Source organism: Cupressus sempervirens, chromosome 10 (assembly GCF_028749045.1).
Source record: "Cupressus sempervirens isolate cs-2001-9-10 chromosome 10, ASM2874904v1, whole genome shotgun sequence".
NCBI classification, from domain to species: domain Eukaryota; kingdom Viridiplantae; phylum Streptophyta; class Pinopsida; order Cupressales; family Cupressaceae; genus Cupressus; species Cupressus sempervirens.
Genome location: NC_143127.1, coordinates 72,927,311 through 72,943,019, shown reverse-complemented (window position 1 = coordinate 72,943,019; position 15,709 = coordinate 72,927,311). Strand labels below are relative to the sequence as shown.

General features: G+C 38.1%; 1 protein-coding gene across 1 annotated transcript; it reads left to right on the top strand.

Annotated features, from left to right (window-relative positions):
* Positions 1-461: 461 nt before the first annotated feature.
* LOC149532640 (uncharacterized) lies at positions 462-1,010 on the top strand. The gene is made up of 2 exons (XM_089805747.1): positions 462-695; positions 783-1,010. The coding sequence occupies exons 1-2, from the start codon at positions 462-464 to the stop codon at positions 1,008-1,010; spliced, it is 462 nt and encodes a 153-aa protein (XP_089661873.1).
* Positions 1,011-15,709: the final 14,699 nt, after the last annotated feature.

Sequence of the window (15,709 nt, the reverse complement as noted above, 5' to 3'; positions counted from 1 at the left end):
TAGTTTGCTTGAGTAAATTGATTGTAAAGGAATAAAATATAGTCGTTTCTTTTCAAATTGCACCAAGAGGGCGGGAGGGAGCGGATAATAAGATGGAGGTAAAGAGCAAAAGCAAGACAAAAAGTGGTTCGTCAGGAATCCCAAAGCTCAATAAATTGTTAGGACAAATCTTTTGCGGGCGAAAAATCTCAAGCTGTGTAAATCTTGGTGATCGGTATGTTCTATTGGACAAGGAACCACCAGTTCAGTTGGTCACTTTGAACCAGGAAACAGCTATCTTGGACAATGAGCCAGCAATCCAGTTGGTCACCATGAACCAGGAAGCAGTAGTTGTGTTGGACAATGAACCAGAGCCAGTCCAGTTGGTCACTTTGAAGTAGGAAGCAGTTGTGTTGAACAAAGAACCAGAGCCAGTCCAGTTGGTCCCATTAAGCCTCGGGGTTCAAGTTAATAAGGGCGTAATGTGTGTGATTGTCCCTTGCAATACTCGAATTCCCACTGCGATAGAGAAATCTTTCATCACTGAGCTTGACAATCTGCGAAACTTACCAGTTCGTATCTACGAAGGCGAGAGAGCTTTGGTTGCGGACAACAATTTGCTTGGAAGTATTGCTCTTGATGGACTTCCACCCATGCGAGCTGGACTCCAAAAGATCAAAGTCTGTTTTGAAGTGGGTGCGGACGGAACCCTTATGGTTTCTGCCATGGAGGACTAGACAGGGATCACCGGCCGGATCAAGATTAGCATTGGTAATGAGAAGAGGAGATTGATAGAATGGTAGTCGAAGCGCACAAGTTTACTTAGTGAGGACAAAGCTACGAAGGAGAAGCTAGTGGCAAAAAGCAAACTTGAAAATTACGCTGCCAACATGAAAGGCAGGGCGCAAGGAATTACAAAATCTGTACAAGATGTGGAGGAATGGCTGGTTAAGAATGACTCTGTAGAAACTGAGAAGATGAAGACTAAATTGAAACAACTACAGCTGGAATGCGATCAGTCACTGAACTAGAAGTATATTCATAATTTACACGGTTTATGGTACTTTCAATAAAGGCTGGAACTTTGCCCACCTCCTCTGTTTGAAGTCCACTTATAACTCTATTTCTATCATTCTTAGGGAGGCATTGACATGCAAAATATTTGTAGCTTGTTATTTTAGATTAATTGTAGACAAGTATTGTAGCAAATTTAATATTGTTAAAAAATATTTTCGAAAACTTTAATTTGGAAAATTCAATTTAGCGGTGGGCTACTCTCTTGACTATGTTATGGTCAAGTAGCTAGAATGATCTTGAATACAATTGCATACTCACACCTGGGATCCTAGCATCATCTGCCTTTTCAAACCATATGGCAGTGCTCTGTCAAAGAGATCACCGCTTCAAATCTCTATAGCCCCAGTGTACTGCCATTGCTCCTAGGTCTTTTCATCCTCAGATGATTGTGGCCTTTGGCGGTGGAGAACAAAAAGTTGAGATGTGTACATTTGTGGTATGATAATTTTTATTTTCAACCACAATATCAGTGTGTGAACATTTAATACACATTTGATTGTAAAGAGGTATTTTAGCAAATTTAATACTGTTAAAAACTATTTTTCCAATCTTTAATTGGGAAAATCTAATATAGTTGTGGGCTATTATGTCCGTTAAAATATGATAAGTACAAAATTCTTAAATACAATTTAATACTCGCAGCTTATATGCATGTTTCCAACTACAGTACAATTTAGGGGATCTTCGTTCTTTTTATGCAACCCTGGTTTGGTTTAATGCTCGTGCATTGAGAAATGGTCATGCTTCTCACCTTTAAGTTAAGTTTGTATAAATCTTTGATTTGTAAGATTGAAATCATCAATATTAATAGATTTCTCATTCTCCGCAATTCTATTTTATTCAGTTTTTCTACAATTTATGCTTTTAACTTCTAGTAGATATAATTTATTTTGCAATGTTAATTGCAAAATTTTACAGTAAATGGGCTCTTAAAAGCTCTGGATAAAATAGATTTGTTTTAACTTTTCCATTGGAGCAACATAAGAGCTTGAGTATCATGATAGCTTTGCTTCTACAAGTTCGGGACAGCCATCGATATTTTTGAGTCATCGCAATTCCAAATTCTGAAGTACATGCTTCTTACGGGTGGTCCTCTCTGTTGAGTGAGGAAGTGCCGTACGATGAGATCCCGTACGATGAGTCTCCCGCATGGTGAGTCTCTCATACGGTGGTTGGCTGATTTTAATATTAATTTTTTATTTTGCACGTACGGGGTGACACAATAATATGTGCAGTGTATGACATTTATGTGTGTAGGGTGACACAATGTTATTTTGTGTCATGGGACCGGAAGCGTGGTGCTTGTGGTGTCAGAGGCATACGTTGATGTTGTGGTGTTGAACAGTACAGTGACACACAATACGTCGGATACTATGGACAGTACGATGAAGTCATGAATGCATCAGTTGGCAAACTGTTTTGCCTATAACTATTTCTGGTATTTTGTAACGAATTTGCAAGGTGTTTTAATGGCTGCAAGAATTTGTTTGAATGCATGTTGATAAAATCAGGTTGATTGAAAAGGCAGGCAGAGCTTGTGAAAATCTAGAGCGTTGTATGTAAAATTCGTTTACTGTAATAGAAAAAGTTGCTCGGGTTTTGGGTGGTGGGTTTTTTTTCCGAAAGGGTTTCTCACGTTAAATTTATTTTTTCTCTATGTCTTGTGTTTGATATGGTTTTCTGATAGTTTATTAATCTGCACATCTCTGTAAGTTTGTTTATGCTTATTTCTCTGTCATATTTGGCATTCGAAAAACATTTCCGCACCGTTGCTTTCCTAACAAGTGGTATTAGAGCCTAGCCAGTTGTGTTATCCTTGTCGGGTAGGGTTTTCTTTATAGTGCCAATTTGGTTTCAGTGGGAGTTTGCAAGTTTTTGTCTGTAAATTGAGATGGCGAGTACGTCAGGACGAGAAAACATTGAAAAGTTCAATGGCACGAACTTTGAGTTGTGGAAACTTAAAGTAGAAGATTTGCTAGTTGATCGAGACCTGTGGAGTGTCGTGTCAAGCATTAAGCCTCCAGGCATGAAACAGGAAGATTGGGAACCAATGGATTGGAAGGGCAGAGGATTAATAAGATTGAGTCTTGCAGACTCAATTTTATTGAATGTCCATGAAGAGAAAACTGCACATTCCTTGTGGAAAAAGTTAGGAGACATTTATCAGGGAAAATCTTTGGTAAACAAGATTTTCCTAAGAAAGAAATTGTACTCCTTGAAGATGGATTGTGGAACGGCTGTGGCGGATCACCTAAACTCATTTAATATGGTGATTGCACAGTTAACATCTATTGGTGTTTCCGTTGATGAAGAAGATCGATGCATGTTACTGTTATGCTCATTGCCTGATTCATGGGATCATTTGGTAACAGCCATAGGAAGTACAACTACCAAGTTGAAAATGGAAAAGTAGTTGCTTCACTTCTGTCAGAGGAGATGCAAAGGAAGTCCTCTGAGGCAGCCAAAGAAGCCTTGAGTGTCAGAGGAAGATCTTAAGAAAAGAGTAAGAAAAAGGACACGAAGTCGAAGTCTCAGGAGCGATCTGCCACTCCTGGAAAGAAGTCCAAGGTGAAGTGTTGGAATTGTGGGCAGAAAGGTCATATCCAAAAGGATTGCAAGGAGGAGAAAAAAAAGAAGAAGAAATTTACTTCCGACATTGAATCTTCTCAAAGTGATGCAGATGCTTTTGTAGCAACCTTGGCAGTGCCTGCGTCTAATGATGTATGGTTGGTGGATTCGAGAGCATCATTCCACATGACATCCCATAAAGAATGGTTCTCAAAATATGAACCATATAATGGTGGAAAGGTATTCTTGGTGAGTGATTCTACACTAGAAATTGTTGGCAGAGGAAGAGTCAGAATTCAGTTTCCTGACAGAAGATAAAGAGAATTGATGGAGTGCTTCACATACCTGGTCTAGCTCGAAACCTACTGTCTGTAAGCAAGTTGAATGATGTTGGAGTTCAGGTAACATTTGGCCATGGTGGTTGTAAGATGACTAGGGGTTCTATTATTTTAGCTAAGGGTGAATGTGTTGGGCCACTATATAAGTTAGATGCCATACCGGTGTGTTGTAATAGTATCTCTATAAAGTCTGGTAGAAGTAGTGACATAACCCGTGATGCAAATGCTATGGAAGTTAAACTTCCTGCAGAGAAAACAATGCTTTGGCATCATAGGCTTGCCCATATTGGCGAGAAAGGTTTAAAAACCTTGAAGAATAAAAATTTGGTTGAGGGGTTGGTTGATTGTAACCTTGAATTTGATTTCTGCGAACATTGCATTTATGGAAAACAAAATCATGTTCAGTTTTATTCCAGTTCTCAAAAATCTTCTAGTTTGTTGGACTATATTCATTCTGATGTGTTTGGTCCAGTGGATGTTCCTTCTCTATCTAATTCAAGATATTATGTATAGTTTATTAATGATTATTCAAGAACATTTGTTTATTTTTTGAAGAAAAAATCAGAAGTGTTCAGTCGATTTAAAGAATTTAAAAGCTTTGTTGAAAATAAGACTGGAAGAAAGATTAAATGCCTAAGGACAAATAATGGTGGAGAATTTTACAATGCAGCTTTTGACAAATTTTGTATAGATCATGGCATCAAGAGGCATAAGACGACGCCTTATACTCCGCAACAAAATGGAGTAGTGGAAAGGATGAATCGGTCGTTGATGGAGAGTGCAAGAAGCATGTTGGGAGGTGCTGGTCTAGAACCAAAGTTTTGGGCTGAAGCAGTAGCAACAGCATGTTACTTGTTGAATCGTTCTCTGACGATAGTGCTAATTGAAAAGACACCTATGGAAGCATGGTCTGGTAAGAAGCCCTCAATAAGACATTTGCATGTTTTTGATTGTGAGGCATACGCTCATGTACCTAAAGTGAGTAAGTCAAAGTTGGATAACAAAGCTATGAAGTGTATCTTTATCAGGTACGGTATTGGTGTGAAGGGATACAAATTGTGGAACCCTCTCACTGAAAAGGTTTTGTATAGTAGGAGTATTATCTTTCGAGAAATGACACCTAACTCACTTGACCAGCAAGAGAAAATTGAGAAGAGAAAGGAAGTAGTTCAAATCCCTTTAACTTCCGGACAAGAGGTATTTCAAACTCCAAATGAAGCTGAGAATGAGAATCCAGAAATACCTGAGAATGAGAACGAGGAGAACTCGAGAAATCATACAACTGAAGAAGAAACTGATGGACCTCATGATGAACCTTAGGAAGTTTTACAACAAGAAGTGAGGAGATCTACTCAGGCAAGGCGACAACCTGATAGGTACGGTTATTCACCAGAAAGATTTAATTATTCTATGTTGAATGTTAATTATTCCTATGCATTGCTTACGAATGTTGATGAGCCTAGGACTATCAAAGAAGCAATTAATATGCCAGATTTAGATTCTTGGTTGCCATCCATGAATGATGAAATGAAATCTTTGGAAAAGAATGAAACCTGGGATCTGGTACATTTTCCTGACGGAAGGAAACACGTAGAATGTAAATGGGTATTTAAGAAGAAGTATGGTCTAGACGGAAGGATTGACAAGTATAAAGCAAGATTGGTTGCGAAGGGATATTCTCAAAAGGAAGGGGTTGATTATGGAGAAATATTTTCTCCTATAGCTAAGCTAGCATCTATCAGATTTCTTTTGTCACTTGTAGCAGTGCATGACTTTGAAATTGAACAGATGGATGTGACAACGACATTTCTTCATGGTGATCTTGAAGAAGAGATATACATGTCCCAACCGGAGTACTTTGTAGAAAAAGGTAAAGAGCATTTGGTATGTAAACTAAAAAATTCTCTGTATGGTTTGAAACAGTCACCCAGAATGTGGTACCAAAAATATGATTCATATGTTTTGTCTTTGGGTTTTACAAGATCTAAATCAGATCATTGTGTATATTATAAAGCTGAAGGTGATCGGATACTTATTATTGCTCTATATGTGGATGATATGCTATTTATAGGCAATAGCAAGGAAATGATTTCGGAATTAAAATCTCAATTATCCCTGAAGTTTGAAATGAAAAATTTAGGGTCAGCAAAATTTATTTTGGGGATGGAAATCATAAGGGACTAGGTAGGTAGAAAACTTTGGCTCAGCCAAAGAAAATATATTACCAATGAACATTCTAGAGCAGTTTAATATGACTGACTGCAAGCAACAGGTAGTTCTAGTGTTACAGGGAAAAAATTTGTCAGTCAATGACAGTCCAAAAGCTCCTGATGAAATTGAAGAGATGAAGCAGGTACCTTATGCAAGTGTTGTTGGAAGTCTTATGTATGCAATGGTCAATATGAGACTAGACATTGTACAAGCAGTGGGAGTATTAAGTTGGTTTATGGCGAATCCGGGCAAGTCACATTGGGATGCTGTGAAAAGGGTCTTGCAATATTTGAAGGTGTAGGACTAGAAAAATGGGTTAAATGCATAACATACTATGAGAAAATCACAAAACTCAATCAACATACGTTAGCACCCACTAGTCTACCATGAAAGCCAAACTAATTAAGAAAGCAATAGAAACCCCCTTTTTCGTTTGTAGCTCCCATGTTCTTCTTTCTTCTCCAAATGATTGTAGCTCCAATTCGCCTATAGTGCACACAAGGTTGAAGCCAAAGCCTATGATGTGGATAATGCCATGAGAATACTTGAAGTGTGATTTTATGTGAGAGAGAGAATGCAACATGCAAAGAAGTAGAGACTCAAAGATTCAAAGATTTGGACTTTCAAAACTTCAACATTCGGATCCGAAATGAGAGGAAGGGTTTCCATTTTATAATTTTCATGTAGGGTGAGTGCATTGGATTTGTCACCCATAGACATGCAATGTGGCAAGAGATTCCTATGACGCATATGATAGAATATGCCAAAAGTAAGATTCTATGACACATGCAAGTCAAATTTGGAAGAGAATCTATGACACGTCATAAGATTCCTCAACCCACTCAAAGCCAAGAATCTATGATGAATAAGCCAAATAGGGACATGCATAAGAGGTAATAATATTTGATTATGAAAAATCTCAGTCAAGTGTCAAAGGAGGATCCACGAGGTGTCGCATCCAAGTGTCATGATGATGCAATATTTTAGGCCCCGTTTGGTTGGGGAAGATGATTTTTTGACATAACCAGGTTATCTTATAACCAGGTTTTCGAAAACCTGGTTTTGTGGTTTGGAAAGCCAATGGTCCGTTTGGTTGACACGGAAGATGAATATACTGTGGACCCCACAATATTATTTAAAAAACTATCATAAAATTCAAAACCTGGTTTTAATTTCGAATTCCACCTTTTTGTTGGAAGAAACTTATTCCAATTTTTGACCAAAATTGGAAGATGAAATTGAAAACCAGGTTATAATTTTAACCAACCAAACACCAAAGTTTTTTTGCAAAACCTGGTTTTGCCTCTGATAACCCGGTTTTGGCCCTCATCTTCCAGCAACCAAACGGGGCCTTATGGAATATTTGAATTAAAAATCCTCTTATTCCACAAAATAAGAATTAGTAGAAAATGGAATTAAATGATGGAAAATGGAACTAGGAAATTAAGAATTTCCATGGTTCGCAGATAATGAATCAATTAATTAATAAAATTAATTAATTGAGGATGATAATTAGGAAGAATAATTAGAAAGAATAGGATTAAATTATGGGTTATTTAATCCTATAGAGAAAATTAGTAAATGATTGGCCAAATTGATTAAATGAATGCGACAGTATCCTTTGATGAAAATGTGACAATGATGGATATCAAATAAGATGATGAAAAGGTATACCAAAACCATGGTCAAATTAATTGATAGATCGAAATTGATAACATGCCAAGGACACATAACATGAATAAATTGATATGTAACATTTAACCGACATTGTAAATGCTACAAAATTGAAATTGATTGATAAGGTTCGATCATAATAACACTGACGAACATTGTCAATATTATTAAAATGGTTGATGATGCCATGATCTAACATTGAAAGCCTCAACAACATCAAATATTGAATGACATGAATGATAGTTTGACCTAGCACTGAGAGCCATGACAGTACTAAGGTCAAATTGATAAGATTGATAAGTTGATAGGTTTCCAAGACATTGAAAGCCACAACAATGCCTAGGAGTGGATAAATGATGATTGATTTGGGATGTTTAATATGTTTCTAGTTAATTAGGACCAATTTCGAGTGATTCTGAGTTGATTTGGGGTGATTTTGAGTTAATTTGGGGTGATTCCAAGTTGATTTGATATGATTTCGAGTTGATATGAAATTGATGTGAAAGGGGATACAAATGATGAAATATGGTCAATCTAGCCAAAAGATCAAAGTTATTAGAATGAGAAAATGGGACAAATTAGTATGAATGAGTGATGAAATCGTAGATGCGAACCATTTTTGAGCATCTACATTTTGCCCCTCTTTGATACAATGTGATTTAGAGTGTTGTATCAAAGAAATAACTCATGAGAAAGCTACAACATGCCCCAGTAGGGATGATATATATGGGTGCCCCCTCGAGAAATTGACTAAGATAAGAATATGATAAGTCAATTTATCAACAACAAGAAGACAAAACCATAGCAATTGACGGATCACAAATCAGAGCTAAGATGTGAAAGTTATGAGGTCTAGAGTGCAAAACAAGGTCAATCGGGAGCTCGAGAGTGATTGCATGGGTTACCACGCAAGAAAGAAACAAAATTATGAAAATTATATTTCATTTTTTCCACAACGAAGATATGAATCCAACGCAACTGACAAATTGCAATTCCGAGTTAAAATGCAAAAGTTATGGGCTCTGGAGTGCAACATAGGGGCTCCGGGAGCAATTCTAGGTATCTTAGGTCCCCAATTGCGCCCAAAACTCAACCAAGTGCATCATTGACGCACTTGGTAAGCCCAAGTGTGCCATGACAGTAAAGAGTGTGTCAATGACACACTGGGAAGCCCAACTGGTCTCAAAAAGTGAAAAATGTGCCCGAGAAGGCCCTGGGGACCAAAATCAACATGACAGGGGGCAACTAGGAGCCCAAGAGTAATTGCAAGTATTAACACTCCATAAAGTGAAAAAACAATGAAAATGATAGCTCATTTTTTTCACAAGGAAGATATGAGTCCAACGCAACTGACAGTTCATAAATCAAAGTTGAAACGCAAAAGTTATGGCCTCCGGAGTGCAACCTAGGGGTTCCAGGAGCAATTTTGGATAACCTAGGTCCCCAAGTGCGCCCAAACTCTACCAAGTGCGTCAATGACGCACTTGGCATGACCAAGTGCATCAATGATGCACTTAGGAACCCCAACTATGCCCTAACAGGGCAGATTACGCCCTAAAAGGCTTCGGGGCCCAAAATCAGCCCGATTGGACTTGGAATGACCTGAAACTGTGTGTGTAGGCCCAAAATGACGTAAAGATGTCATAACATGAGGGGAAGCATCAAAAATGGTCGTATTTGGTCAAAGATGATGAGACAAATGTTAGACTAAGGTTGAACCAGGTGGAAAGCCAAAGAAAGGTTATTGACAGTGTAGGATGATGCAAGAATGCATGAATGCAAGATGAAGATGACTTGGTGAATCGGAAGACATGATTATGGTGATGAAGAAAGATATGAAAAAGAAAGATGAGATGAGGAGATGTTATTATGATGGAAAGACTTTTACTTCTAGAAAGTGCACTATATGTCAAATGGAGGTTTATTTTGATATGGCAAATAGAATGCAACACATCATGGCATAAAGGGCCAGAGCGCAAATGCAAGCCTCTTGCGTAAACAAGCACGATGCAAACAAAGAATGACCTTGTCCTTCCTAAGGCATATGTACATGCCCCAGACTCTCAAAGGTACATTGTAATAGACAAAAATAGAAAAAGATGACCATGAACCATCCCATCCACCCTCATAGATTAGTTTTATATCATCGAGTAGCATAGGAACATGATCAAAGAAAAACAAAGAAAAAAATAAATCACTCACTAAACAGCGTGAGCCCACAGCTATCCTTGTCCATTATTACTTGCTTTTTAGTGTGTTAGGTGTTTAGATGGTGTTTGACATGTTGACGGTGTGATAGTTCTGGTTTTGGATTTAGTTGATAAGTTCATAGTGAGTGGTTGGATTGATTGTTGGTTCACGTTGGTCAGATAGTGTGATTGTCTTGAAGTGTAGTGCTTTGATTTTCAGTTTGCAAAGTGCAAGTGTTTACTCAATAGGGTTGGTTATCCATAGTGAGTATATACAAGGTTTATTGCAAATTTTTGACTAGTTTTGTGATTTTTAGGGTTTTGTGGAGATATTTGATGTTTTTGCGTGACTAGTTTCCTCAGGACATTTTATGATTTTTAGGGTTTTTTTAGGACATTTTATGATTTTTAGTGAGTTTTTCAGGATCGTATTTGAATGTTTAGGATTTTTTCAGGACATTATGTGATTTTTAGTGATTTTCTGAGGACATTTTATGATTTTTAGGGATTTTTTTAGGATCGTATTTAAATTTTTAAGGATTTTTTCAAGACATTATGTGATTTTTATAGATTTTCTCAGGACATTTTATGATTTTTAGGGACTTTTTTCAGGACATTTTATGATTTTTAGGGATTTTTTCAGGATCGTATAAGCATATACAAGTGTTAGCTCCAATCCGTTATGTGATAGATCCAATGGATAAAAAGCACTTAGAGGTATGCCCCTAGTTCAAATTCAAACTTATGCACCATGTAGGTAATATGCCCCTAGACAAGACGCAAATTATGTACAGAGGCCAATGACAGAGTGTGTGTGTAGACAGGTGATACTTAAGCAAGGTAACGAAGGACATTAACCAGTTCGTGAGCCATGATAAGGAACCAAGGATGTCTTGCAATATGAAGGGTATGATCAAGGAAAGATAGAGGAGCAAAAGACCAGATGGAATCCTGATAGATGGAGAAGCAATAACTGATTACACATGGCGCATGTTTGCCAAGTTTTCACCATGGTACTTGCCCAAAGCGCCTGTTTGCCAGGTTTTCACTTTGTGATGGAATTTTTCTCTTGACTCAAATTTTCGTGCCAAGATGCCTGTTTGCCAGGTTTTCATCAAGGCATCCTTTTTTCTTTTTTTCTTTTTTCTTTTTTTTTTGGTATTTTTCTTCTTCTTTTTTATGACATTTTTCAATTTTTTTGGGTATTTTTTCAGGACTTTTAGATGAAATCAAGAATGTCACTGACAAATGTTGAGAAGATATCTGTTGCTGGTGCTGCTAGCTGATGAGCTCTGGATCCATGACTAACCATAATTATGGAGGATTTGTTCTGAGTCTGTAGGTAAAATCAAACCACTAGAAAGGCCTCGAGAGATACCATCGTGTACCGTATGTAAGACAATGTTTATCTCTTGCAAATCAAGGCATCTAAATTGGGTCAATAGAAATGTCATATGGGACGTCACTAATGATGACATATGCAAAGTCTTGTTGGATAAAGGATTGATTTTGGTTATTGGACAAAGTAGGTAGTTGGATTTGGGGATAAACAAAGGGATATAAGTGAGGGTTGGGAGGGTTGGGACCAATGACCTTCCGCATGAATGCTGATTGAGAGAGCTCCAAAAGACTTTGTGGCATGTTGAACACTGGAACACTGATATTCATGGCATCATATTTTTCATTTTGTATCCTTGGGAGCTGCTTAGCTTTTGATTTTTTATAGTCTAATGGTGCCTTTTGATTTTCACCAAGAGAACTATGCTTGCTATCTTTTTCTCTTTTTGCTTTGTAGCTAGAAAGTGGAGTTGGCTCCCCAAAATATGCTAATGTGTTCTCTTTAGGAGAAACTGCTTCTTTATGATCTTCAGTCATAATGCCTTCAAATTCTATTATAAGAGTGTCATCATTGTCGAATCGATCAAAAATTGGTGGTCCACATTGGTCCCAATCCAAAGGTTCAGGATAACTTGAGGAGATGTCATCATCAGTGTTGAATGGGCTTTGGTTGAAGGTAGATATATGGGTAACTGATTCAACTGGGTCATTGGGGTTATGCTCAAAGGCTAGGGGTTTTTTGGTTTCAAGTGGGATATCCTCATATGCCTTTTCATCATTCGAAACATCCATAGTCTTCAATGTAGGTACCACGGTACCAGGAGGACCTATTCGTAATGGTTTAAATCCAAGCCCCAAACTAGGAGGTTATCCTTCTGTAGTGATAGGTTCAATGATTCCTTGTTTCTGAGATCCAAGACCACTATAGCTATCATAGCCTTGTTTCTGTATGATGGTAAACCCAAGTCCATACTTGCTAGGAGATATCAAAGTGGGTTCTCATTCTAATTTTGCTTTCTCAATACATATGGATGTATTCTCATTGATAGAAGTATCATTCTTTGTACTGATGGGAGAAAGTGGTGACTCCCTAATGTGAGAGACTTGAGACATAAAGCACTCTCCACACCCATTGTCTTCAATCTTCATCTTTTCCTTGGCTTTACTGAGCAGTATATCGGCATCCACATACTTAGAGGGATTTGTGGGTTGTGCTTCATTGTTTGTTGGGATTTGGAATGCAGTAGCATCTCTTAGATTAGCACAAAACTGGAAAGGATCTGGATCACCGGGGATGGTAACCTCTATGTTGTGATAGGAAAACTTCAAACATTGATGATATGTAGAAGGGACTACTTTCATAGCATGAAGCCAAGGGCATCCTAGTATCATGTTGCAATTCATTTCAATGTCTAGGACATGGAACAATGTGTCTTCAGTAGCTGGACCAACTCTGACAGGTAATGTGATGATGCCCCTAGAGAAGCGTTCACCATCATCATAAGCTTTTATTGTGATTCTTCGAGAGGGATCCACATCATCTTCAGAATAACCCAAATTTTTGACAATCTTAAGAGTACAGATGTTCATTCCTGCTCCTCCACCTATTAAGACATGTCTAACTTTGGCATTATGGATGAAGACTTCGAGATAAAGGGGATCATTATGGTTAGGTTTGTCCTTAGGAATATCTCGGGGTGAAAAAGTGATATGTTGTGATGCGGATAGGTTCCCAACTATGGCTTGGAACTGGGCAACATCAATGTTATCTAAGACAACTGACTCTTTAAGGGCTTGATCCAAGATTTTTTGATGTTGGGGAGATGCACGCAATAGGTTCAAAATGGATATTTGTGAATGGTTTTTTTCGAGTTGTTCAACAAGGCTATAATTAGATGAAGTAGGAGCAGTAGGTCTACTTGGGGGTGCAGGTCTAGTAGAAGCAGTAGGTCTAGATGGGGCTCCAGGTAGGGTGATCTTGCTACGACATGTAGTGGTAGCACAGCGAGGGTCTTCAGCCTTCAATGTGAATGTGGATATGCAGAAGTCAGACTCATTAAAGCAATTGATGGTGTAGTCATAGTCGGTGTGTGTGTAATTCACATTACCTTGTGAGTTTGAGTTTGAACTAGAGGGTTTCTCTTTGTCATGATTACCCAAAGGATCTTTGAAAATAGTGTGATTAGAGTTGGATGCTAACAGTGATGGATCAACTGTGATGACACCATCATCAATAAGGTCTTGTATTGCATGTTTCAGTTGGAAGCATGATGAAGTCTTGTGTCCTTTGGTGCGATGGTAATCACAATACTTTTTGTCATCCCACCAATCTGCTTTAGTTAATGGTTCATCTTTGATTGGGGGTAGCTATAGGAAGTTATTACTTAGTAACTATTGTAATGCAGTCTCAAGTGGTATTCCCAATGGTGTGAATTTCCTATCTTTGGTTCTAGGATGTCTTTTGTCTTGTGTGAAAGTCTCAGTTTTTTGTTGTTGAGGTGTTGTTTGATTAGGAGTTTTTGAACTTGTAGGGTTTGCACCTTTCAAAGTCAGTTGAGGTTGTGTTGTGCTAATCGTGCGGGCATCTACAATGCCATCATTAGTCACATTCTTGTTTTTGGAGAAAAATTTTGCCTTTTCATTAGACGAGTTGGTGTTTGTGTTTTCTTTATTTATCTTGAGGATTCCCTTACGAATAAGAGCATCTTCAATACTAGCCCCCTTTTTCATCAATTTAGAAATGGTGCTTGGACTCTTGATTTTGAGTTCATACATTAAGTCTGGGACTAAGTTTTCAATGCACAAGTTTACTTTTTGTTCTTCAGAAATGTCTAGTGAGCATTGACTAACTAAGCTTCTCCAACGTAGTAAGAATGTGATGAATGATTCTCCCATTTTCTGTTTAGTTGAGCACAAATTAGAAAGTGTCACCTCATTTGTAATGTTAAAGGAAAAGTGAGAGATAAACTTGTCTGCTAGCTCTGACCAAGATTTGATATTACCAGGAAGTTTGGAGTACCATTCAAGTGCAGGCCCACCTAGAGAATGAGGGAACAATCTCATAAGGTAAGTGGGCTCATCACTGAGTTCGGTACATGAAGCACAAAATTCTCGGATATGATCAATAGGGTTTCCTTTTCCTCGGTATTTTTCAAACCTTGGAGCTTCAAAGTGTTTTGGGAATGGAGGCATATACAGACTTTTATTGAATGGATTAGGACGTAGGTCCCTTTCTGTATATAGAGCCTGTTTCTTTTGGACTCCCAATGCCTCAACTTGTTTGGAAAGTTGTTTGAATTGTTGTAATAGTTCCTCATTGGGGTTTTGCATGATGGTCTTTCCTTCAAGTCTTTTGTTTCTATGAGTAGACCATTTGCTATGGCGAGAACTATGTCTACTTGATTCTGACATTTCTGTGTCTGATGAATTTGATGAAGTGTTGCTAGGTGGTGGAGGTATGTTGGCACCTTGAAGACAGAAAGGTCCTTTTTGTTGGAGTACTTGTTGTGGTATTTGATGTGGCACTTGTTGTGAGATTGACTGTGATTGTTGTACCATGTGTTGTTGTTATGCCATGTGTTGTGGTTGTTGTTGGGATACCTTTGTTGGTTGTATGTGAGACCATGTGCGTGCTTGTTGTTGTAGAGGCATTTGTTGTGGTTGTTGTGGCATATGTTGTTGTTGTAACAAATGTTGCTAGTATGCGATTTGTTGCTCAAGGCGTCTTTGGTATTCCAATTGTTGCTTGAGTTACTCTTGTTGTTTAGCAAACATCATTTGTTGTTGTTCGAATTGTTTTTGATAAATTGTGTGTAAATCAAGTGGGTCCACATGGGATTGCATGTTAGGAATGTTGGATGTTTGCTCCACTTGTGGTTGTTGTTCTTGTGTTTGATGTTGTTGTTGATATGTGGGATGTGTGTCAAGTGGATGTAGACTTGGTTGTGCCTTGGAAGTGTTGAGTCCTTGTACCATTGTAGGTTGTTGTTGTTGTGGGGGTTGACTAAGTCCTTGAGAATTGAACGTCATGTTTGTATTTTTGTTTTGGTACCTTTGTGTTTTAGATGTTCCTGCTTGCGACATCATATTGACTTGACTATGAGATAAAATTTTATTGGGAATGGGTGTAATGTCAATAAGACTTTTCCTTTGTGTGTCCATAGGAATGGTTGCACTTGATGTTTCACATGTTGTATTTATGAGAGGCTCCATAGTGTTTGATGTCGTAGCACGGGGTAAGGTTAGAAGCAAAGGTGTACTTTGTTGATTTGCCTCCAAAGAAGGTATGTCTGGCATCCCTAGAGCACGGGTCCCTTTAGGTGCATCTTTTTGTTG